Source organism: Aristolochia californica, unplaced genomic scaffold (assembly GCF_029961685.1).
Source record: "Aristolochia californica isolate CCGP_79_NKW_82.1479 unplaced genomic scaffold, dmAriCali1.0.hap1 SCAF_4, whole genome shotgun sequence".
Lineage (NCBI taxonomy): Eukaryota > Viridiplantae > Streptophyta > Magnoliopsida > Piperales > Aristolochiaceae > Aristolochia > Aristolochia californica.
The window spans coordinates 45,787,247-45,811,817 of NW_027182103.1; the positions used below are offsets into that span (position 1 = coordinate 45,787,247).

Below are 24,571 nucleotides of genomic sequence, written 5' to 3' on the forward strand. Positions count from 1 at the left end.
TCCGGGCATTTCCTTGACGGAAGCCACAGGATCGATCGAGTCCGTCAAATCGGTGCGCCGAGATGAGACAGAGACGTGGTCGCATGGACGCGTCAACTGTAGCTTCCAGGCAGCTGCCGATGTTCGTACGTTAAAAATATCTGAAGGCCGGCATCGAATATCAGTTGTAATTAAGTACGATTCATGTTGACCGACGTACAGATTTCGATTCCACGGAGGCCGAGGGCTGAACTGCGGTGAAGTGCGAGTTTAGATTAAGCCAACACACATGACCGTCCGTATTCACCGTACGTCAACCATCATCTCCTTATTAGTTTAAGCCAGGAGGCTTTTGAGAGTACGTACCTCTTAAACAAATCAGGATTTGATCGCCTTTTGTTGCTGCTTACGCCAATCTCCTCCATCGAATCGTCATCATACCAAGACTATCCTCTGGATTTACTTGTCAACAGTGGGGTGGCAGGTTCAATCAAAACAGATTGCCAGTCGTGGAGCTCCTCCACCTCTTGTCACCACCATACACTGACGGAATAATGTGGAATGGTTGCTGCCCTCCTGCTCTAATGGTTTTTATGCGGGAGTTCCACAAGAGCTAATCTTGTTTTGACGAAACGGTTTTGACAATTTGGACTCTCTAAAAAGACATAAACGTTTAATAATGTCTAATTCATTAATGCACGTAATGCAAAGTTTGAAGTAATATAGTGACCGTTCCACTAAATTAATCTTTTGGCACCTCCACACGAAAATTCAGGACTCCAGGATGGTACGGTGAGAGGGGAGGAGAGGGTAACCCCTCCCTTTTATTTCTTGGTTTACCCCTCAATGCCAAGGAAAATGGGAGTGGAAGTGGACCTTCCTCTTTTTCTTTTTAAACTTTCTGCTGTCAATCCTATATTGAGAAGCAGTAGAAGCAATCTACTAAAAAGCGTCGAGCCCTCCTTTTTAACTTCCTCAGTTAAGTGAATAATTACATAAAAAGACAATTATGCCCCTCATTACAAACATCCTACTGACTTTAACAAGAGTACTGACGTGAAAGTATTAACTTGCTGTAATTTGATGAGAGTCATATGAGACTGTAAAATGACCAAATTGTGTGAGAATTTGAACAGGAAGATTATAGAGTAGCCAACAACATGGCACGGACTTTTGCTCTCAGTTCATCAGATGGCTTTGATCCTAATGGAAGGCTGTTAGAAATCTCTGACAATCCCTCCTTGCTCTCAGCGACTGTTTCTAACTTTTTAATTTCATCATCAGCCATAGGAACTCTTTCTGCATGAGAACTCTTTCTGCGCTTATGGGACCTGCTACTCCTCTGCCTGTGTTCATCTTCAGATGAGCTATAATGCTTGTTATGCCTGCTTCTGTGCCCATGTCTATCTTCAGAGGTATGATGGTGCTTGTGAGATCTCCTGTGCCGATGTTCATCTTCAGAAGAGCTGTGGAGCTCGTACTTGTGTCTAGATTCTCTATATCTCTTCCTGTGCTTATGATGGTCAGTTTCTTTGTCTGCTGAATGTTCAGATTGACGCCTCTTCCTCGAGCTTTTGTGATCCCTATCTAAGTCTTTGTCACACTTTCCAGATTTTGAAGAGTGCTTCTTCCTCGACCGCCCACTGTCGGAATCATGATCTTCATTTTTGCCTTTCTCCAATTTACCTTTAAACTTGTCAACATCTACTGAAGCTGGGCTGCCTTTCCCCTCTCTCTCCACCAGATCCAACAAGGCAGAGTGATTTGAGCCACTCTTACAACCAGAAATTGCAGAATCAGGTGCCGCCACTGACAACTGAGATAATGATTCGCGAATAGGGTGAGCACCACTCTTGATTATGGTAGCAAACATCTTTGCCCTTTTCAACCTTTCTGCTTTCTGCTTTTGCTCTTTCGTCATGGACGCTTCAGAGGAATCGGCTTCACTGGCAGCTGCAAGCGCTGCTGACTTCGCCATAGCCTTGCCTAAGGAGACATCACTGGCTCTATTTCCACTTTTATCAAATTGTCTAGTTGACTTGGGTAAATCTGAAGGCATTTCCCCATTGGAGACAGGTCTGGACATTGAACTATTGGGCTGACAAGAGAAGGAAACACTGCCAAAACTTGTTTGAGGGCCACCATCACCAGCACCTAAGCCTGCAGCAGAGCCATTAGGAGAAGATGTGGCGAGGGAATCTAATTTGGGATTTCTCACGCCTCTTGTTGCTGCCATCACAATAGCAGCAGCTGCATCAGCACTCACCCCACTGTGTTGCGGCTCAGTTTTGGAATGTGCGTTTTGTGTCCCCTTCTTCGACCCACCAATTACCATTTTAAACTTCTCCTTCCTCTGTGTGTCGTATATCCCTTCTAAGTTATTTTCCCTCATCAGCTTGTAACCAGTGGTGCCCTTGGCATGCTCCAGTGAGTCCTGCTTCACTGCAGCATTGCTCTTTTTAGGAAGATTTGCCTGAAAAGGGGGAACGTCCATCGTGATTCTCAAAAAAACAAATCATGCACACATGAAGGACAAAAAAAATTTCCCTTATAGGTCCTAGGGTTAGTATTTCATCAGTTGTACTGCTCATGTGAATAAAAAGTAAATTTATAAATGGAAGGCTTATTAAATCAGTTTTCATATGACTAGGTCCAACTACAGTTAATAACGCTGAAATGCATCACAACTGTGCATTTTTCCAAGTAGTAAATTGGCTATCATTAATCATATTTATGAGTAATTCAGCATGTCTCAGCTGGGCTGTCAACAGCTAAGATAGTTAATCAACACTAATAATGGCTTTTTTCTTCTTTATAATTTTCTTCTTATCACAAAGGTTGGAGATTTTGTTGCAAAAAGACAGAAAATGAAGAAGAAGAACTGAGCCAGAAAGGACAAGAGAGCAATCACATAACAAAGTCATAAGAGGGAGAAGCGGAAGGACATTGGCAGAAAGAGTTGGAGGTCAGTCCATATCAGCTAAAACAGTGTAAGATCTTGGATGCAAGTCCATGAGACAGAAATTTTTTTTTATGCTCCGAAACACTTAAAAAATGTATTAGATCAGTAAGGGGGATCCAAATTGTTCTTGCACCAATCCCCTACCACCTTCTAGCTGGTCACAATCTTAATAGGATCTGAAAAACCATCTTAATAACCTCACCCCAGTGAGGAGGGGCTAGCTTGATTTTACTAGCATCCAGTATCGCTTTGGAACTGCCATTAAAATTAAGCTTAAGGGCATTGCTTCTGTAAGGAACCAACAGGACCAAAAGAGGAATCTGATGCAAACGTCCAGCCAATTCTTTCCAATTTCTGCAAATCAAAGCACTCCCTAATTCTTTGATATTAACCAAGAGCCTAACTCAGGAAAGAACCATTGGAAAGACCTCCATTGGGCATTGGTTACTGCTGGTGCATTGGTTTATATGTTTCCAGATGCACCAAGGAACTACTTCTAAGCAAAACCCACCACATTATCCAACCCAGCTTGAGGAAGGGCCAATAAATAATCATCATGTAGTCATTAAAGGAGCTTGGAGCACTGAAAGTAATACTGGATTTAAAGGTAACATAACCTCCAATGTTTAAGGAGAAGGTCATTAATAGTAACGACTTGAAATAACAAACCAGGAACCCAAGCTCATATGTACGAGTTATAACTGAGATATCAGTACTAAAAATATGTGGCTATCACATGGCCCAGTTACCAACTATGCTACACCTATTGCCAGCACTATTTCCCAGCATGTTAATAACTTGCCAACTTAGGAAACCTCTTTTCCAACTAATAAACTCAAGATCTTTGTACTCACTAATTTATGTGGGACTATTCCTTAACACTCCCCCTCACGTGTAGATCATCTTTTGTGGCTCTACAAGTGGATAATTTAGGAGTAAGTAGTTTAGATGTAGACCCTCTTTAGTAGTTTTACAAGTGGATCATTTTAGGTGTAGGCCCTCTTTTGTGGCTCTACAAGTAGATAGTTTTTAGGTGTAAGCTCACATATGAGTACCTACTCTGATACCATATTAAGTAGGTTCCAAGGCCTATCCCAAAATGACTAACCAACTTAGGAAACTTTTTTTCCAACTAATAAACTCAAGATCTTTGTACTCACTAATCCATGTGGGACTATTCCTTAACAACCATATTATTGGTTGCATTATGCATTGTGAGAGTTCTTCAAGGCATAGGCTCACAGTTTTTCAAAACCACTTCCAAGTACAAGTGAAATATCAATGAAAATAAAGGATCAACCAACAATTTTTCTTTTTTACCACCTCATGCAAAGAAGTGAAAATCTTGAATGCAAATGACAGGTCAAAGGTCAAATTTCATGCTTAAATTGAGAAAGCTCTCCATTGTCTGCTCAAAGTTGAAGCTCATGAAGTTTATGTATAAAATAGAAAATCATACCTCTTGAGCCTTCTGGAGAGTTTTGAGATAGTAAGGATGATACTGGTTTTGGGGAAGAAGAAATGGGAAGCTCTCACTTGTGCTGTCTTGCTCAATAAGAATTGCTTCAGATTCCTTCCCATTTCTACGAATGAACTCAACTATTTTGTCGACCGTTCTCTTTACTGAAGATGGAGGCTCCAATATAAAGGGTTCTGCCTCCAAGGTGCTTGGAACCGGGGAAGTTTGTTGCTTACAAACAGCAATACCAAGTGAACCAAAATTTTCACTATCTCGTTTCTTGACTGTCTCTTTACTCCCAGTACAAACTGTAGAAACAGACAGTTTCCTCTTGGACAAGGAAGGCTTTTCATTAGCAGGTCCCAATGGCCGCATCAGAGTTGCTCTATCTCCACCAATAAAACTAGTAGAAGTTTCAAGTGGCTCCAAGGTATGAGATATCTCATTCAATGACTCAACACATTTACCCGTTTGCATTTGTTTAGCTTCCAAAACAGGGTCATCAGGACCATCATCATCCTCTCCATATACTGATCCAAGCAAAGATAAAGCCCCACCTCCATTCTTCTCTGCGTTGGGTTTTGGATTTGTATCTGGTTGCAGAAGTTCCTGATGGTCAGCAAGAAACCTGAAGTAGGGATGAAGATGGTGATCAGGCATCAAGAATCCAAACGTTGGGTTGTCCCCCTGTTTAACTCTCAACACTATTTCTGACTGTCCACCATGTACACTAACAAACTTGGAAGTTCTAGCAATTATCTGGTGCAACTTCTCTGTGGGAGGCTGCAATTAGACAAAAAATGAAAAAAAATGGACCTCAACAATGACGGAAAGAAAAATCAAATAAACAAATTAATCAAGAGGTATATCCTTGTTGTATTGCTCTACAAACACCTTTCTAGTAAAGAGCTACAAACACAAATGTGTGGCACTTTTTTAAGAAAAAAATAATAAAGAAGATAGACAAAGAAATAAACAATTATGTGAAAATGTGCAAACACTTACAAAACCATTTCAAACTGACATGGAATATCATGATATTCTGGTAACTACAAGATTGAAAAGGATGCAACTCTATGAAGATGGGGTCGTCCCAGTTTCTGATTAAACTGGTCATGTAGAATATTGCTTCTTCATAATGTAATGCAAACCTATCATTCTAATCCCACCTGCATCATCCTTGTTTGGTCATGAGAGATCAAAACCTTAGTTCAGAACTTTCCATCTGGCTCCAAGTATCTGAAACTTAGAAATGGTAAGCCTTAGAATAATGTATGAACCTTGAACTGTTATATCATTTGGTCCGCTTGGAGAAGAAGCACTATTAACAATATAGCATCAACAAGATATTGTTATATGTCTTATACAAGAAAGCACTATTGACCAAAAAAGGAATTATGGAAGCTGGTACTCACTATGCTGTTTTGAAGGCTTTCTGGCAGAGGGAAAGGAGGATGGAAATCAGTATTTCCAAGTGAGGCATCAGAATTCCTGTGGTCAGCATAAGGACTCATGTTCTCATAGGAGAATCCGACTGAATTGTAGGCATCAACTGCTGATGCCACTGGTTTTTCTGAAGCTGCATAAATGAATAGGAAATTTTAGAACAAGATAACATAGAAATATGAAGGTCCCCAGTAGGCAATTTGGGATATACAACAAGCAATTGGTGAAGGCAGAAAACAAATGGAGAGTGGGTGAAAAGCTTCTTACTTGTCACTGTGAGAGATTCAAATGACTAGGCAACCTTCCTGCAAACTTTGAAATTGTAACACTTACGAGAATAACAATGTGATACTATCGTGTACCTTTGCATGGTTATATATTCCAAGTCCATATAGAGTACTGTAAAGCATAACATCCTTATGACAACTCAAAAGATTTGAAAAGTATAAGACAACTATGAGGACATGGAAAAGACATTATTTTTATTCATGGCAGCAGAATGATGGATATAATAAAACATTTGAAGCATCCAACATCCACTAAGAAAATATTGGAATTCCAATTTGCTCTGGAAACCAAAGCCAAGAGAGAGTAGGGAACAGAGACAGAGACTTGTTACATTTTCTTTAATGAACCAATAATCATGATTACAACTATATGTTTACAAGAAGGAAGGGGATTTGCACCCTTGTTTATGTCAACGTTGTCAGCCATATATCTTAATAAACTTATGTTTTGGTACATAAGCCAAACACGGACACATCTAACTGCATTAAATGGGGAAACAAAATCAAGATAAAAAACAGATAGTCTATGATCTATCGGCCTAAATGGCAGCTTACTTTATGTAATTAGGTATGTTTCAAAGCCCTCAGATAAGGTCAATTTTCTCACTAAACCGGTATCATCAAGTAGTGTATATTGGGTAAAAAGATCAAGATTAACGAACTCCAATCACAAGATTTGGAAAAGCTGCATCTTTCATTAAGCAAAATCTCGGCTCATTTAAGTTACTCTTCACAAAATAGGGAACCCGGATTGGTCCAGTCAGTCATAGTCTCTGAAGCACATAATTCTGCCAAAGAAAAAAGGGGCTATCTCCAAAATCAACAAAACGGTAGAGTCATAAAGCAATAATGAATTGCTCTTCAGTATCTTGGATATTGAACACTCTGGGTCTGTTATATCTACTAAGAGAACAGACTGGCCACATACATCAACATTCTGGAAGAAACATTTTCTGCGCGAATGCAATAACTTACCATTAACTTATTTGGCTTAGTATAATTTTTATCAGTCACATGACACATTCTAGATTTTTAAAGAGCTTCCAGTGGCCACAACAAATTGAAACGAAAATTAAAGACCAAATATTTCCAGTCATAAGAACGCCGTAACGATATTTAAGAACGCTGACCAAATTAAAGAAATGGACCATAATCCGACCAACTTAAATCTTCAGTAGACAACAAACAAGACAACTCAAGAAAAAAAAAAAGGGGAAAAGGAAAGGTAGGAAGACGAAGATCAGTAACCCGTGGAGACAAACCTGAAGCAACATCGCCTTCGTCCTCGGGAGGCAAGTCGAGATATCTCTCATTATCAAGATCAATACGAGATACACCATCAGGCTCGACTACAGGTGGGGCGCGACGTTTTTTGGCACGAGGGGGCACCTGCTGGAGGAGATGACGCACGTCATAGCGATCGATGAGGAGAGAATTCCACTGGAGGAGAGCGTCAACGGAGTTCACGAAAGCAGCCATGGCGTCGTCGTCGAAGAGGAGGGCGTGACGCCCGACCACCTCTAAATCCATCAAAAGACTTGAGGGCCGACGTAACCCTAAAAGACCTGAGCTTCGTCTGATTCGAAAGAAGTAGCTGACAGTCTGGAGAAGAAGAGAACCAGAAATTTCTATCGGTGGGAGGAGAGGAAATTCCAGGTACAGGTTGTTTTTTTTGGGCCAAATTCCCAATGGTTCACAGTTCTGAACAGTAAGGCCTATTAATGTCGATAAATTGATATTTTAATAATATTTTACCAATTACATAAAATAATTATTTTAAATTTAGCTAAAATAAACTAAAAATTATTAACTAAATGAGTCTTTTAATTTAATAAAAATAGAATACCATAACATATTTTAAATAATTTTAATATTCAAATATTAAAAATTAAAAATTAAAAGTAGGCATCCATCCTCTTTGTTTGAACGGGAGGGAGGATGAACAGTAAACACCCTCCTTGCTCTACGGAGAAAGGGTTCGTCTCCCAGCAATTATACTTTCATCCAAGAGATCTACTATGCTCTGCCTAAATCTTGAAAATGTTCTTAGACACCAGGCCGCCACTCGCACAGCGCTGAATACCCACAACCTTCAGCCAAAATTTTATTTCACTTCAACGTTTGCAGTGTTTCTGGTTGCCTCTGTCCCTGGTTTGAAGTTGGCACCATAACATAGTTACATCAAAGATTCAGTATATAAGCTTATGTATAATAGCCAAAACTTAAACAAAAATCAGAAGCAAAAAAGTCCATTTTACTCTCCAGATGAGGAAAATCGCCAATTTTTAGGGTCTTATCACCAAACATCAAAAAGATATAACTCAAATACAGACCTTTCTCTTCGTCTCAGATGGATGCACATAATAACTGGAAGATCTCAGTATGAAAAACATGGACTCAAGGTAACTGAGCTTTTTGGTTTTTGAAGCCAAGATATCCACAGGGGATGGCTTCTTCTGAGATGTCCTTGATTCTATTATCTAATAGGCCCTTCAAAGAAATCTAGAATTCTTAAAAGCACTCCTGAGGACACCATGTCACTGAAGTGGAGATGAAATGATCGATTCCCTTTGAATTGTAGGAGCAGAAACCACTGATATGTCCACTGGAACCTTTGTTATGTATTTGTTTGTGAATTTCAGTGTGTTCTGCAGATACCTGTGTTTTGATTGCAAGCATGACTTGGCAATCTCCATCAGTTTAGAGCAGATGCCTGATATTTCATGACTAGCCTGCAAGATACAACAATATAAACGACATGTTGTCCTGAGATGACTACAGGATAGCGTCATTTTGCTGAATTATTAAATCCAAGCAAATGTAGCATCTGAACCTACTTCAACAGATGAAACAATGCAATTACAGGCTTCAAGTGCAAGATTTCCACGCACAACCTGAAAGAGAAAAAGATTGCACTTAATCTCAAGTATGAATGGCACAGATCTCCGTGGTTGCAAGAAAGAGCAAAATGCTTACAGGGGATGGCTCTTGTTGAACTTCATCAATCAGGTTTTGAAGCACATAGCTGGAGATTGACACAAGTTCTTGAAAGTAAGACGACTCTCCAAAGAAAAGTAGGTCATTGCCCATAACCTGCATACATTTCCAGAAGTTTACAATAATAAGCACATGTTACTACACTGCAAAATAGAAGAAGAAACAAGACATAACGAAAGCCTTTAGGATTTTTTATAGAAAATGTAATTTTATTTTCTGAGGGGTATTTTGTCTTAGATACTTTAATGTAATAGGGCACAAAGGTTATTTTTTAATAGAATTTTAAGTTCCAAGAAGGAAGAGAGGTAATCCATTACTGTAGTCTCTCTCCCACACAGCTTTCGTGTCAAACTTCTATCCGATTCTCTCTTCACACTGTTTCTCTCCTCTCTTCACCCTTAACACACTTGCAATTCAACAATTGCCTTATGAACTTGTCTCCAATACCCAGTGTAAAAGCCATCATCATTCAAGAAAATATTCAGTAGAAGGAAGCAGCTAAAAACAACATATAAAAGTTATACCTCTTCATTGCCGGAATGGTAAGGAAGCTTATCTTGCGATAGAGCAGCTGATAGTAAAAGTACTGCACAAAATGTTTTAATCCTGAATTCAGGAGTAATACTGGACAAAAAGTGTCAGAATCTTAAATAAGGAATTTAAAACATAAGGATTCAACAAAGTAACTGCTTTAAGATTCTTACCATGACACTGAATTAACTATGGTCAGTATGTTCCTGGGAACCCATGTGGTTCCTTCTTCTAAATTACCTTCAAGCAAACAGAATAATTTTAGAGACAATAATTATGATGGAAATCTTTCAGAAAGCAGGATACGTAGCTAAGCATGCTAAGGTAACCTGGGACTACAATTAAGAAGCTGCAAAGTTTCCTTGTTAGAGAAAAAAAAATTCCTCCCACACCACTCAGTAGTCGTGAACCTATAAACAAGAAAAATGCAAACGAACATTAAGTATAAGTAAAATACGAAATGTATAATGAATACAATAACTGGAATAGAAGAGAGTACAACTGTCACTCATTTCTAGACTTCTTAAGGTATTAATTGTTGATTCGATCAGTCCATCTGTATGAGGAACTAAGCCACCTAATAATGCAACCTGAGGTACAATAAAAGTTTGCATAAGTACTAGCACAGGAAAAGAGAAAAATAAGAGACAAGGAAGGAAATTATTACCTCTGCTGTTTCAAGATACAAATTCATGCGGCCAATGATGGTTGTAATAGAGGGTATTGTAACTTCATTAAATGCAATACAAGATTTGACAAAATCTACACATTTTTCTGCATCTCTGATAGCCTTAACAGCTAAGTAGTTACAGGAATGCACAAGTGTTTCCTATCATTTAAAAAACAAGAGTCAAACACAAAGCAATAGTTGTAAATGGATGATAAGGCCTTCAGAAATCGACAAAATCAAATTTATCTACCCTACAAGATTGTTTTATCACAAGATGCAGGAAGAATGCTCAAACCTTGATTTCGTTAGTGTTACAAAAGGCTGCTCGACATTCAATCAAGAATGTCAAATGGTGCTCTAGATCAGCTCTAAAGTCAACCTAAAAAAGCCAATTCAAATAATAAGTCTCTCCAAGATATGTGAAATTGAAATGTAGACCCAGAATATCTACCTTCGAGACAAAAAGACAGATATGACGTGATGACTGTTGATGGTCCTCATTTTTCATATCGGTATAATCTAAGCTATCATGTAGAGCACGGGCTACTTCAAAAAGCAACTGTATTGTCCTGGGATCTTGAATATAACCAGTCCTGTTCAAGCTCGTCAACATCACTAAAACATTCTTAACACTAGGATACAACTTTAGAGACATGCAGAATGGTATGATTTAACAATAGTATTCACATTCCACATTTAAGCTACATAATAAAAAAATTATGACCTAATCGACAAATCACACCTTGTTGCCTTCTTGAGGATATGCATATTTACTGTATTGCGTGAAACTCCATGTACTGTGTCCAAAATCTCTATAAAATGGTCCTAAGGTAGGATCAGAAAAAAGTAACACTAGAAATGCTTAGTTTCCTCATTAAACAACAGTAAAATGGTAGACTAAAAGGTATTAAAAATAAACAAGATTTTCTTATCTTTGATTTGGTGGTGGTAGTGTTGTGGTATGTGTGCAAGAGTGCGTGTGTACGTGTGGGAGGAACAAGAATGTTTCTTCATGAAGCTTTCTTCTTGACAGAAAAATTCTTCCTTTTCATAAAGTGGGGACTGCAATAAATAAAGCATCTTACGAGAGAAAAGATGTCTTCTAAGTTGCTAAAATGGGTTAGAATTTTTTCATAAATGGACTGCAAACTGTCTGATTCATCTTCAGTAGCTCTCTTGTTGCCCATTCGAACAGAGATACCATCTAAAATAATGGCCAAATAGTGATCCTGTCATCAAAAGACATTTTTATGTTAAGAGATTGCAACTATCAGACAGAGTACCTTCTAATTTGGAGAATGTTATCCAATAACAGACCTCTCAGCTCTAATACAACATTTTTCTTGAACAAGTGATACAATAGACATTGACAGAAACAATAGTAATGGAAGGATTAGTAATAACATGACACAATAATATCAACAAAGGGCATCCAACTTGCATGTGTGCAAACTTACCATCTGATGCTGAAGGACTATGTCCAAGTAAGCATCAGCAACCTTCAAATACTTATTAATATCATCATCAAGTTGAGAACCTGCCTGCAGTTAAAGAAATATTGATGAATTGTTACGAAACAGTGAGCACATCATTGGTGCACCAGTATCACAAATGTTTATTTCCTAATGCAGAAGCAATGCCAGAAACAATCCACTCTGTGCCAATAGAATCACTAGATACATGATCACTCTAACAATTCCACATAAAGATATTGAGAAGAGAAAGATCAATGAATACCTGAAAAATCCTACCAATTATGGCATCTGCTGCATCCCTTGTTGGTCTGCATCCAGAGAGTTTAAGCCCAAGTAACCTGAAGTTCAAATACTGTATATGATATCAAAGACTGTGTCTAAAGTGTCTAGACCTCTTGACAAATCCTAATAAGGAGCCCTAATGGAATAATCAGCAAAATGGCACAAGAGCTCATCAGACTAATACCTGGTCGAGGGAAATATCTTCACAGCATTCAATAACTTGCAAAATATCCCATGCATTTGTGTTTACAACTTCAATTGGTAGTTGTTTGATAAAATGATGCAGGATGATTGAGATACATGGGGCATTCTCCGTCACATTCAATTGACCCCTGCTTAACCCTAGCTTCACAGAAACATCATTGATCTTGGACTACAAAAGGAAAGTTCACATAACCTATCATCAGTAGTTTATCAGTTGAAAGAAGCCACTATGACAGCTATTCTTCATAGAGTAACTGAGTTATACAGTAGTCAGCATAGTATGAGTTTTATAACAGATTTGAGCTTTGGTAAATGTGGTTTTTGCTTTTGCATACCATATCACATTTGCATATTTTCCTTTTTTACGATACTTATTTATGATATCACCACCAGTTGAACCAGCCAATCAGGTTTTAAAACAGTGATAGGAAATTAGGAAAGAATTAAAGATTTTAATTGATAAAGACTGCTATAATAATATAAGCAATTCACTTATTGGATAAACCAGATCCCTCAATACAATAGACTTATGAACTGACCTAAAATTTTAAATTTATCTGTGTATTATGTTAATATAGTCTACCAATGAAAGTTTGAGACATGCAGTTGTCTTATGCATGACTAATATCTGTGTTCCATCCAAGTGAAACACATAACTAGATTCCATTTTCCAACTCTATAATTAGCTAGCACAACACAAAAAGAGTTCAAGAAAGAAAAAGACAAGCAATATAATGTACAGTTATATTTGAGGCAACCTTATTCATCAAACCAACCAAGTGGTCCTCCTCAACTTGTATATAAACAAGAGAAACATCACAAATTCTAGCTTTCACAGAATACAAAAGCAAAACAAAATATAAATAATGATGTCAATATAACAGCCGGGCTTAAAGTAAAAAATAGCATAATTTCAACTCAGAACAAAAAGTAAACAAAATATAAATAATGATGTCAATATAATGAATATATTCCTGTTACTGACCTGCGAGCAACCTCTAAATACACATTTCATAATCCACTCAATGGCAGGCTCCACCAGGTTGAATAGAATTTTTCTGTGCTCATAGTTTTCATAACAGTTTTCTTTTAACAAGACAATCCTTTTCAACACAGTAGCAATGTCATTAATGGAGGCAACCAGAAGATCTGTGGAGAAATGAGTGAAGAAGACCCCAAAAGAAGAAAGAAACGATTAGTGCAAAACAAAACAAAAAAAATGGATATAGAAAAATAAATTTCTCATTCAAACACAATATTGGCTTCATTTGGCAATGCATGACCATGCATAGAACTGAACTGAAGGATTGTCTCTATTTTTATTTTGCAACACCTATGCAAGTATGAACATATCATTAAGCAAGTACATATTGACATAAATGTGTATGTTTTGATCTCTTTAGTAAAAAGATAAAATCGTCTACATGGCTATGTGTAAGTACAGGTTTCGTTCAAACCTGTAGAAGGAAAAGGCAACCTGTGAACACAGCAGACCATGTATAGATGGCAATAGATATATGCTAGAGGATCTGCAATGCCTCTCATCATCATTGTTAAGCGCTGAACGGTAGCCAAAAAATTGTCTTGCAGGAAACGGTAACAACGCAGAATGGCTAACTCCAAATAACTGAGTCAAAGGGAAAAATCACTATAAGAACTACTAAAGACAGTTGAACACTATTTTTATAGCCCTGTCTCTTTAAGTCTACAAACTCCATTTAAATTTGTTTCCTTTGCCAGGAATAACAATTCTTACTGGTGCCTTGGCAATCTTTTAACTAAGGTATTTCTTCAAAATGCAGCAAAGAACACAATTGCACACCAAGTGGTTTTAGAAGTAGCTTAATCAATTACTAAAGTAGCAAGCTCGGCTATAAAATTTTAGGTTTGTGAAAAGGAACATTGCAATGGTAGTTAAGTAATATACTAAGAGATTTTGTCTATTTTATTTTCTAACTTAGTTTCCTTTCTTACTAGCTTGCCTAGGTGGTTAAGGCTAGAGAATTAAGTTGAATTGATATCCATATGTGTTGTGGAGACTATTTTTTATTTTTTGCAACAATTTCTATTATAAAAAAGACTTACAAGAGGGGAGAGGGAACTCCTTTTTCTCTCCCACTCGTTCAGCCCCTCTCTCTCTGTCTTATGTTTCCTCTCTTTCCTCTTTCTCTCCAGCAATTTCTCACAAGTTTATTAAGTCCTAGATCAAGAGCACTTAGCATAGCTTCTCAATTATAACTAATCTCCTATTACTATTTAGAACCTTATAAGGAAAACTTTGTCCTTTGTTCCCTGGTCAGCTTAGGAATTTTATCTTTTTTATTGGTTCTTCTGCATAATATTAGAGTGCTGTTTAGCACTAGAAAAATTAAGTCAATTTAAATATGGCAGTTCCTGAGGACTATATGCTTATTCTTAGGTTTGATCTCCTCTCCAAACCTTCCAATAAGATGTAACAGTCCATGGAACAAAACTATGTCATATAGTTTCAGAGTCCTTGGCCAATAAAAGTTGGTAAAACTTAATCTGTGAGTACATTTACCATAAAGAAAGAACCACCTTAAATACCAAATAGAAGGATTTTCTTTCCTTTAATTATGAATAGCCAACAGTCCAGGTTAGCAAAGAAATTTCACATGCAAGGAACCATTAAGAGAAAGAGAAAACTCATACGAACTTTACATTCGCGGAAGAAGCTCGCGGATGGAACCTATTTTGCAGAACCAGTTAGAACAAGTTTCCTTGGCCTCAGAACAGACATCACTCGATGTAAAGGCTTCTGAAAAACATACAGAAAATTTTAATGAGACAACTTTGAGAATCCAGAAATATTGAGATCAGAGAATGACATTTTTAATGACCTTTAAATTCTAAATTTGAGAAAAAAGGAATAATTAAATAGTAGTGAACTGTTTTACATAGAAATTGATTAACATAAAGATTGATCCAATTCATAGACAAGAAAGATAGTACAAATGGAAGGAGAGAAGCACTTAGGTTGTACTCTTTGACACATATAAAGAAGCCTTTGAGTAGGTACTTCTCTCACACAACATAATACTAGGCCACCACATTTATGCAGTATGGGTTTATGGATGATGAACAAAAAGCTATTGCTATGGTCTTTTGATAACAACAAAGAATTTCTGTGAGATGATCTCTGTAGCTGTGAAAGTCTGGACCACAAGTTGAAATAAGTCACTAAGATTGAAGTGGGATCGTGTATCCATATGTTCTATCCATCTTCCAGATGACCTTTTGTTCTGAGCCATAGCCTTTGATAGTTTATCCAGAAACATAAATGCTACCATTTCCATGAACTTTTTAGGAGCTTTCATGCCACATCCACATCCAACTTCTGGGACTAGTTAGACAACTGTCACACGAAATGGAACAAAAGATGCTGCCTAAAGAAAATAACTAGAAACAAGAAGACTGACCTGGCAAACTGCAGATTGGATTTCCATCATCGGAAAATTCTGCCTTCTTTTTTATGCGTTCCCAGACCGAGTCACCAAGCATGTCCATAATATCTGTCACTGAAACAAAGAGTGTTGGATAAAATTGGAAAACAGACGCATCCATTAGAAGCCTTGCAACCTGCAGAGCAGAAGCCAGATATAATTCAAACTTCTTTAAGAATAGATATTATTCAAATTAATAGAAGCAACTACTTAACCCATGTATGACAAGCCAATCAGTATTACTAGCCTTGATGGAAGTTTTGAGAGATGTTACACGATCTCCAGATCCCCATGCACGCCCTATTTCTTCTTTAAATCCATTCAATTGTGACATGTACTCATGTTTCGTGAGAATCCTGGCCTCCTCTTTAGCAAATTTTTCTGGGTCATCCAATTCATCAACATGTACACTTGCCAATGATTTTTCCGAAGCTGCCAGGACCCGCATCAAGTAACTAAAGTGAGGTCAGTCTGTTCCAAACCAGATAACAATTTTCTATTCAACAAGTTCAAAAGCAATAATAAGATTTGGATATCATACCTCTACCACTTTTCGTTTCAATATCCGACATCTGCAGCAGAAAGCAAGTCAAAATATCAGAACACGAACGAAAGGGCCCACCTAGGAAAAGAGAAAAAATACACACTACAAATATTTTTTTTTTGAAATGATGCTGACACTACAAATATTGAAACAATTAAATGCCCAAAGCTCATAAAACACAGAACACAAAAATACCAGAAATTTATCTGAAATCATAGAAAATGCTAAATTGAAATGCTTCACAGTTTCCCAATTCCCGAAATATGGTCTAAATAAGAATACATGTAATCAGAATCTCTAAAATTACAACAGATTCCAACCAAGAAAGCGAACTTACTAACGATGAAGATATCGTCTGGGTGACAGGGAACCTTTGCGTCAATGATCTCTTGAAAGCAGCCCATTCTTTAGATAATACCTTAGTCAATTCACGGTCGACTCGACTTATCGTCGTCTGTTCAATTTGTTCCACATTTTGATTGGATACCTCTTCTACACTACGAGCAGTAGCTCTTAAGGGATCATCGAAATCAACTTGTTCGTGACAATCATCTTTTACCTAGTACGGAATTTAATCAAATTGGAGGACACAGGGACACCAGAAATTAATATAAATGAACAAAGAGATATAACCTGTTGTGAAGGAAAGCAATTTGCAAGAGGATGAGTATCAGCGGGTACACGAGGAAGGGTAGCAGCGGCATGCTCGGCACAATAGTCCCGAGTTCTGAGTTTCAGCTCCATGACTGTCATCTCTGTGCTCCTACCTCTGTTTTCCCAGTAGTCGATCGAGTCTTTCACTTGTGGAACCTCAAGTTCCGGTTCTACAGACCCGACTCGACCGGTCACAGATACGACCCGCGTTTTTGGTCTGTTGTGGGTTGGCGCCCGGATCCAATTCATCCAAGGGTCAGATTTTCCTGTTAAGAATCGGTTGACTTGGATTCCATCTCATCTAAACTCTGTTGACATGGAATAGACTATTGGTTGATTAAAAAAATATTAACCTTTTAATTTTGTATTTATCATTTATTTAAAATAAGGTGAAAATCACTTAAAGCTCACAAACTCCACGTGTGCGTGTGGAGATGGCGATTGCGAAGGGGAAAAATCAGCAAAAAGTAAAAATTAAAAAGAACATCAGATTGGTAATTTGATATTACAAAGAGAAGAAAGTACGCGTCAGTCGAGAACAAAAAAGAGAAAATGGAAGCAAGAACTAATTTGCGCAAGCTTTTCCAACGGAACATCTGAGAGGACCGGCGTCTGCCGTGAGAGCTGGCACCATTGACCCCGGAGCAGCCGTGAAGGCCTGAGACGAAGAATAACCAGGAGGACAACTTCCCCATCCAGATTGAACAAAATAAGCTCCATTCAGAAATTTGTCCTTCGAAGATCTCCACTTCCAATTCTTCCACCCACCACTCTCTCGCTTCGTGACCTATGGAGACAGAATAAAAAATTAAAAAAAAAGACGAAATCAGAGACGATTTACGGAAAAGATAATTCAGAGAGAGAACATGTTTGATTCACTGCACCTGCTTGTTACCGCTTTTATCAGGGGCAATGAAGTAGTTGCCTTCGCTCAAGATGGTGGGGTTTGCGCTCCCTCCGATGGCGTACATTTGCCACTCATCGTACCGGTTGTTCACTACGTGTGCGTACCCATGTCGAACTCTGCATGCATTTAGGATTTTTTTTGTCGGAAACTTGAAATTAATTCTCTGGTGCATGGAAGCAAATCTGCTGAACTTGATGGAATCCTCTAACCTTGGCATCCTCTCCACGCAGCCAGGGCCAAAGTGATTGAAGACGATGGTGACCTTCATGACCTTGTCGGCGTAGTAATCGTCATTATGGCCCAATAGCATCACCTGCAGTGAAAATTCTGGGACTCCAAATCAAGCATCTCAAATGATCTTGTGCATAGATGAAAAAAGTTAAACACAATCGTCAGTTACTTTATCGTGGTGGGAGAAGAAATTGTTGGAGATGGTGATGGAGGTGGAAGCATGGATCACGTCAATGAGGCCGTCTGTGGAGCTGGAGAGAACGCAGTGGTCGATCCATACGTGAGTGGAACCGAATATCACAATGGCGTCTCCATCGGAGCCACCTCGACGTCCCAAGTGAGTAGGGCTGCTTCTAACCATGCCCGACTTCCCTGGCTTGCAGTGATGGATACTGATCCCGTGGATTATAACATGGCTCACGTCCTGCACCGTGATGCAGGGCCCATATGCAATCTCTACCTTGGATCCCCGCCCGTCTATGGTCTTGAAACTGTTTACGATCAACTCGTTTTTAAGAGTTATGACCATGTCCTTCTTGAAGATTATCCACAGCCGTTGTGTCTGAATGACGCCATAGCGGAGGGTTCCCGGCTTTGGATCAGAAGGATTGTCGGAGGAGTCCGTGACGACGTAAATCTTACCGTATTTCCCTCCGAAAGCTGCGTTCCCGAAACCAATCGCGCAGTCGGCCAGGGCCTGACGATTGGACGACCAGTTGGGCTTGTTTCGCCAACAACTATCAATCTGGTTCATCACCTTCTTCTTGGAGGATAGCATGCGAGCCGAGCCATGATAGACCGGCAAGGAGTGCACCTGAGAGGCGAGAATCGACAATACTGTGAGCAGACATTGAATCAAAAGAACAGGTAGGCTCTTCAGCCTCAGAGCGGACATGTTCAAGGTGATGATTCAGAGTAGTTGATTCGTTGCAGAGGGCTAACTTAATAGCTAAACAGGAAGACAATGTGGAAGACACAGTCGAAATTTGGATGCAGAACTGCAGATTTCTCAACTGAAAGTGGTGTCCATGACCATCTTTGCTGCTTCTTGGCTTAAATATTGGGCGAAAATTTGCAAGAACGTGGTCGCACGAGCTTGTCGTTCATTAACTCCGACTGCGTGTACAGAGTAAACTATGTTCAAATACTAAATTATGTAATAGTCTACGCTTCAGATAGAGTTTCACTGAAGATGTGCTTTGTTTTCGATAAAGTTTTTTATACTGCACCAAGAGGATTTTTGTCTTGGTAAGAAGTCGTTTATCACGCACTTGAGACCTTCAACCACCTGTCTTTTTGGAATTCAAGATTGGAAAAGCGAACCAGAGCAAAGAAGATGAAACCGGATTGCACTTCATTAGAGGTCAGAAGAGTTTACTTTATTAGAAGGTAGGAGTGTATGAGATGTTGTACGCTTTATCAAATCGAGTCAGGAAGATTAGCCTTTGAACATGAATCTGGAGGTACTAGCCAGGGGAGGGACCCCTCTCTGTTTTTTGTTTTTTTTCAGCCACCGCTCCTGCCGAGCAATAGGAGCTCCAGTTGTCGATATAGATGAGGGAGAGGACTCTCCCCTTTTTTTTATTTCGGCCAAGGGAGCTTGCTGGGCATTGTCAACTCAAAAGGGGAAGAAGAGCCCCTCCCCCTTCTAATGTCAATAGCGGCGCCGCAGGGCAGCTAGTGCTTCCGCTGGATTAAAAAACAAAAAAGAGGAAGGGGCTTCCCGTTTCCGTGATTGTCCTGGGGAAAGAGGAGAAGAGTACCCAAGGCTCGAGTTCAGCATGCAAGGGGCACCACCTATGACACATCCAGTGCTTTCATTATCCATTTCTCATACAGACTCCACCATCTTTAAGCCCCGCAAGGCACAATGCTTGCATGAGCTTACTGTATTCAAGTTACACAGCCACACCAAGCACCCCTCTTCCCTTTTAAAGTAAAATGCAAGCATGAAATTCTCAACGGTAAACAAATGGGATATTATAATTTTATCAGTTTGGAGTTATAAAACCATCCAAAGACTCCTGAGATTATTTCTTCAGCCATCTCAACTATGATGTTAAGACTTCGAATCAGGATCCAATTCGGTACCCGAAATTCCTAAAAAAAATTGCAGAAAAACATTGAAAACAGTCACAAAAACCAGTGAAAAAGGACGTTGAAAAGGGCGGCTTTACAGCCACAGCCCGCCTGAGTTATTTTTTATTTGTCGGTGGCTTTTCAGGGAAGATCTGCTGTTGACAGAACTTATCATAGCAAACTTGCATGAGAGACTTAGCTTGCATTCGAAATATCATCTACAATTTAAAGCTTTCATGTAGACTCGGAATTGTTAATCGCGATGATCAACAGTTAGAATTTCTGATAACCTAAAACTGAAGAAACGTAGAAACGGGAAAAGAAGAACAATCTGAATGGAGTCGAACCCAATTTTGTTAGTTAATAGTTGATTGATTAACATTTTAACATTAAGCCAGAAAAACTAATTTTTAAGGCGGTTAATTGCTCTTCAAAAAATCATGAAACAGAGAGACCCATGAACCATTCGAAAATGGTGGGATTTGGTACTGCCAGGGTTAATCATCTTTAATCTCCTTAGACAAGTCCCCTTTGGGGTCAGATCTATTAGTACTGGACTGGCACCTCCAATCACATGAAGGGAATGAATGAAACCTCTCTCTCTATGTAATCTCCTTAAACGTTCTCAAACACTTGGAATTTGCTTCCACCAAAACAACAAATTGGCGGTCTTTATTGTATTAGAAATGAATAATAAATCTGGACTTGCCTCTTCTAAACGTAGTTGCAGAGGCCGTATATGCAGTAATCTCCCTTCTTGCACCTGTTGTTGCAGTAGCCACAGTTGTTCCCTTCTTACACATAATAATCTCCGTCGTCACGTCCACGCACTTGTTCCCTACGTCCCGGGACTGTAGCAGATATCGGGGTTCTTATGGCAGTAAACTGATCGCGGGTTGTCCTGGGCGAGGAAGCGACTGCGCCCGCGGGGAGAGGTCTGGGCCTCCTCGGTGACGTTCGCCATGATAAGAGTCCAGGCTATTGCTATGACAAAGACAGTCTTGAACTGCTTCATGGCAAAGGCGAACGAGAGTGAGCAAGCAGAGAGGCCTCAATGCTATGTTGTTGTTGGAGCCTAAGAGAGCTTGAGCTTGATATCGGTTAGTGGAGAGGAGCCTAAGAGAGTTTAGCAACTTCAAGCAACGATCAAGTTAGGCTTTTTAGCATTATTTGGACACCTTTTGAGCAGTTGTAGGTCAAAAATATTAAAAGCTCTATCAAAATCCTCACAAAGATTACAACAAAAACAAATTCCACCGCAAGTCTTTCAAAATTCTCTTAAAGCGCCGTCAAAGAGAGCTTGCTTCAATCAAACACTCTCCCATAATTCTGTCATCCACTCCAACGCCTCAAACTTCAAGAAGTCTTCCTAGATTTCTACAATAAAAGTAGCAATAAGTAATCGCCTTTGCTACTACTTTGCCGTTCCTCTTTAGATTGGAGATTGAATCAGAAGACAAAATCAGAGATAGAACCTCTACACCACTTGAAATCTTAGAATTTCTTTTATTCTTGAAATCAAGTGAAATTTCAACCTGCTCTGTAGCCTATTTGAGTGATAATGTAAATTAAATTCAATCATCGATTGGCAAGAATGGAATATGCAATAACTCAGAAGTAATATATGATTTTCCACTACATATGGAGTCAAGACACTTGAAAGAACAAGAAATTTTGTTTTTATTCCATAGATCTGCTTATTTTTTTCCCAGCCAAGGGATCTTGTTTACAGCTCAAACCCTCGTTATTGTAGCATTTTGATCCATCAATCAATAGTATCAAGTACCCATTACCCAAATATGATATTCTAAGCGTAATTGCATAACCCATGAACACAAATATCGCCATTGCTGCATCTCTTGTAGCAGCTACCGCAGTTCTTCTCGTCGTTAGCGAAGTTGACGCATCGCCCACCACAGCATGCCGCCGCGTACTTGCACTTGTAACCACATTGGCCACAGTTGAGTCGATCCGTCATCACATCGACGCACTGCTTCCTACAGCAGTCTGGACCTGGACTGCCCATATTGCGGCAAATTTGAGGGTACTGGTTACAGGTAACCGTCGCCTTCCCCGCAAGGGAACGTGTTACCCCTCGGAGCGTCACCGACGAGAGGTCCGCGGCGGTATGCTGTGAACCTTCTTCGCTGGCTGATATTGTTCGGGCATGGGATAAGGAGAGTACTACAGCAGCCAGGAAGAAGCACCTTACTATCGGCATCATCTTCATTATGGTGAGAGAAGCAAATGAAGAGGAGGTTTTGAAGTTAAGGGGTTCAGGGCAGTGATATTTGAGTGTAGAGAAGAAGATCAGCAGAGCTGAGGTTTTATAGGAAAATGGAGGAGAACACATTACGTGAACATTAGGGAAATTTTGAGTTAATTTCAAGGGGAGTTGGGAAGTTAGGTTTTTCAGCATTAATTAAGAGGACGAATTTCATTGGAATAATAACAGAACAAGTCGTAAGAATCTAGTAAACCTTCATGAAGACAGAACTCTTTTCGGAGTTTTTCTTTCCCTTAAAAGAGTATTTTGATTGATGTTGTTAAAATCCAAGCACAGATTGATTCAGAAAGATAATCAAGTCTAGAACATCATTAGAGATCTTAAAATTATTTCCGACTAATTAGTAACAAGGACAGAATCTATAAGCTGTATCGGTCCCGGATTAACCTAGTTGATTTGGAACCCCTAGAAAAGAAAATGAGAATTTGATTATTATTATTCTAAAAATAGTTAATAAAAATAAGATAATAATCAAATTTTTATTTTTATTTTTTTTATTTTATTTTCTATGGGTTCCAAACAGCAATTAGGACTCCAATAATCTTCCGGATTTCATGGAGGCGACACGAAATCAGAAGTATATCATGCGTTCAAATTCATCAACGGGTAAAAGAGCACAAAACTGAAACTCATGAGAAACAGACAATTTAACTTCATGAATCCGATCTCCATTCGATAAGTAGAACAACCACTAATTTACATTTTAGTTAATGAAACAACTCTGTTGAGCTTCATAGCGACCTGCAATTATGCTCGAGGCAGGCACCTTTTATTCTTTTGGACAATAATGAGGAAAAAAAGAATGAAGAACACTATTCTACGTTCCTAAGCGTAGTTGCAGAGTCCATACACACAGACGCCCCCCTTCTTGCACTTATTGTTGCAGCGCCCACAGTTCCTTCGGTCCATCAACATGTTCACGCACTGACCTTTACAGCAGACCTCTCTGTACTTGCATTTTCTCCCGCACAGCCCACAGTTGAGCCGATCTGTCGTCACGTTAATACACTTCTTCTTGCAGCAATCCGGTCCTGGGCTTCCCTTCGCACGACAGATTCTGGGGTTCTTGTTGCATTTCAGAGATTTCGGGTTCTTCTGAGCAAGCAACCGACTTACTCCTCTGAGGGACAATGGCTCGTTGTCCGCCGATGGGAAGTCATTTGAGGCAGTATGGTTGTCAACTCCAGGTAGTTCTTCGTCATCGTCCTCCTCGCTAGTTGTTGGAGTGGTCGCACGAGCAATGACTAAGAGTAACGCCATGGCTGTGATAAAGAAAAGCTTGCCGAGCTTCATGGCTACAAAGAGTAGGACGAGATGCAGCACAGGAGGAGCTAGAGATTGTGATGGGAAGGCTGATGGATGGGGACGGTTGGCATGGAAAGGAACTTATATAGTAAGAGATGGGTTGAAGGGATAGAAGGGAGTGAGGAGGTCCAATTCAACGGCTAAATTTTTTAATGGTAACAAAGACAAGTTAGGCGCCCTTTATAACTCGTCATTGCAACAACTACAGAAGCAGGATTTGACTCATGACTTTCGAGTTGGAACAGATCGGTAATGGCAACCATTGCCGAATGATTTACCTAATTTAATTCTCCGATCTGATCAGGGTCAACGTCCCATTTCGATTTTTCTCTTGCGAAGGAAATTTCTGAGTTCTCGGATTACAGTTTTGATAGTGGGTAATCAATAAAGAACTTCGAAGTTCAATCTGAAGAAGAAATCTCGTCTATTGACATGGGTATTGCAGTAGTGCAGCAAGGCCGAAGTTACGGGCCAAATACGCATTTCCAGATAGTCCATATTTCGCTATTTCTTCCGTCTACCAAATTCGGTTTTATTTGTTCAGCTTTGAAGAAGAAAAAGGCTGGAATTAGCAAGTTGCCGTTTGTCGTCATTTTAATCTCTGTTCACGTCTGTGTCTTCGTCTACCAGATTAGGTTTTCCACTGTTTCGCCGCGTTTGACGGATAAGTAGATGTGAACCTACATACACACAAGTACGAAGGTAGAGATGGACCTTTGACTTGTCTCGGCCTCTTCCAGTTTCATCTCTCCGCCATGAATTCTTTACTCCGAGATGGATCCCCTGTACACGTTAAATATGATAAACA

General features: G+C 39.3%; 5 protein-coding genes across 11 annotated transcripts; all 5 read right to left on the reverse strand.

The window, feature by feature from the left end:
* Window positions 1–936: 936 nt before the first annotated feature.
* Window positions 937–7,801, reverse strand: LOC137962714 (uncharacterized). Its single transcript, XM_068809740.1, has 4 exons — window positions 7,396–7,801; window positions 5,816–5,979; window positions 4,401–5,183; window positions 937–2,452 (listed from the first exon to the last, which is right to left on the reverse strand). Exons 1-4 carry the CDS (start codon window positions 7,661–7,663, stop codon window positions 1,121–1,123), a joined length of 2,547 nt encoding a protein of 848 aa, XP_068665841.1. The 5' UTR covers window positions 7,664–7,801; the 3' UTR covers window positions 937–1,120.
* A 291-nt stretch (window positions 7,802–8,092) lies between these two features.
* LOC137963586 (uncharacterized) lies at window positions 8,093–17,054 on the reverse strand. Of its 7 annotated transcripts, none has more exons than XM_068810721.1 (24): window positions 16,934–17,054; window positions 16,638–16,859; window positions 16,298–16,328; window positions 16,004–16,188; window positions 15,733–15,892; window positions 14,975–15,071; window positions 13,750–13,919; window positions 13,278–13,441; window positions 12,273–12,461; window positions 12,069–12,158; window positions 11,789–11,872; window positions 11,417–11,560; window positions 11,074–11,156; window positions 10,783–10,924; window positions 10,627–10,710; window positions 10,329–10,490; window positions 10,161–10,251; window positions 9,991–10,071; window positions 9,835–9,901; window positions 9,655–9,754; window positions 9,110–9,226; window positions 8,971–9,027; window positions 8,792–8,865; window positions 8,093–8,281 (listed from the first exon to the last, which is right to left on the reverse strand). In XM_068810721.1, the coding sequence occupies exons 1-24, from the start codon at window positions 17,051–17,053 to the stop codon at window positions 8,248–8,250; spliced, it is 2,748 nt and encodes a 915-aa protein (XP_068666822.1). In that variant the 5' UTR covers window position 17,054; the 3' UTR covers window positions 8,093–8,247. The 7 variants fall into 7 exon arrangements, 6 of the variants coding, with proteins under 6 accessions (XP_068666822.1, XP_068666819.1, XP_068666820.1 ...); XR_011115218.1 differs by having other exon boundaries at window positions 8,257–8,281; window positions 8,467–8,865; XM_068810718.1 differs by lacking the exon at window positions 8,093–8,281 and having other exon boundaries at window positions 8,291–8,865; window positions 10,164–10,251.
* Window positions 17,055–17,519: 465 nt separating this feature from the next.
* Window positions 17,520–18,846, reverse strand: LOC137963463 (probable pectate lyase 16). Its single transcript, XM_068810579.1, has 4 exons — window positions 18,262–18,846; window positions 18,071–18,174; window positions 17,839–17,977; window positions 17,520–17,741 (listed from the first exon to the last, which is right to left on the reverse strand). The coding sequence occupies exons 1-4, from the start codon at window positions 18,844–18,846 to the stop codon at window positions 17,520–17,522; spliced, it is 1,050 nt and encodes a 349-aa protein (XP_068666680.1).
* A 3,132-nt stretch (window positions 18,847–21,978) lies between these two features.
* On the reverse strand, window positions 21,979–22,401 carry LOC137963464 (stigma-specific STIG1-like protein 1). Its single transcript, XM_068810580.1, has one exon. It carries the CDS (start codon window positions 22,399–22,401, stop codon window positions 21,979–21,981), a length of 423 nt encoding a protein of 140 aa, XP_068666681.1.
* Window positions 22,402–23,283: 882 nt separating this feature from the next.
* LOC137964054 (stigma-specific STIG1-like protein 1) lies at window positions 23,284–23,793 on the reverse strand. The gene has a single exon (XM_068811320.1). The coding sequence runs from the start codon at window positions 23,749–23,751 to the stop codon at window positions 23,284–23,286; it is 468 nt and encodes a 155-aa protein (XP_068667421.1). The 5' UTR covers window positions 23,752–23,793.
* Between the last annotated feature and the right edge of the window lie 778 nt (window positions 23,794–24,571).

Excerpts from the sequence above, each read along its gene's own strand:
- LOC137962714 (XM_068809740.1), bottom strand. The coding sequence starts at position 7,663 with ATGGATTTAGAGGTGGTCGGGCGTCACGCCCTCCTCTTCGACGACGAC. Across the intron at positions 5,980-7,395 it reads CGAAGGCGATGTTGCTTCAG|CTTCAGAAAAACCAGTGGCA; the intron begins GTTTGTCTCCAC and ends TCATTTATGCAG. Across the intron at positions 5,184-5,815 it reads AAAGCCTTCAAAACAGCATA|CCTCCCACAGAGAAGTTGCA; the intron begins GTGAGTACCAGC and ends GTCTAATTGCAG.
- LOC137963586 (XM_068810717.1), bottom strand. The coding sequence starts at position 17,053 with ATGACAGTCATGGAGCTGAAACTCAGAACTCGGGACTATTGTGCCGAG. Across the intron at positions 13,442-13,749 it reads GTTGCCTTTTCCTTCTACAG|ATCTTCTGGTTGCCTCCATT; the intron begins GTTTGAACGAAA and ends ATTTCTCCACAG. Across the intron at positions 12,462-13,277 it reads TATTTAGAGGTTGCTCGCAG|TCCAAGATCAATGATGTTTC; the intron begins GTCAGTAACAGG and ends TTCCTTTTGTAG.
- LOC137963463 (XM_068810579.1), bottom strand. The coding sequence starts at position 18,846 with ATGAACCAGATTGATAGTTGTTGGCGAAACAAGCCCAACTGGTCGTCC. Across the intron at positions 18,175-18,261 it reads TCTTCTCCCACCACGATAAA|GTGATGCTATTGGGCCATAA; the intron begins GTAACTGACGAT and ends TTTTCACTGCAG. Across the intron at positions 17,978-18,070 it reads TGCGTGGAGAGGATGCCAAG|AGTTCGACATGGGTACGCAC; the intron begins GTTAGAGGATTC and ends AAATGCATGCAG.
- LOC137963464 (XM_068810580.1), bottom strand. The coding sequence starts at position 22,401 with ATGAAGATGATGCCGATAGTAAGGTGCTTCTTCCTGGCTGCTGTAGTA.
- LOC137964054 (XM_068811320.1), bottom strand. The coding sequence starts at position 23,751 with ATGAAGCTCGGCAAGCTTTTCTTTATCACAGCCATGGCGTTACTCTTA.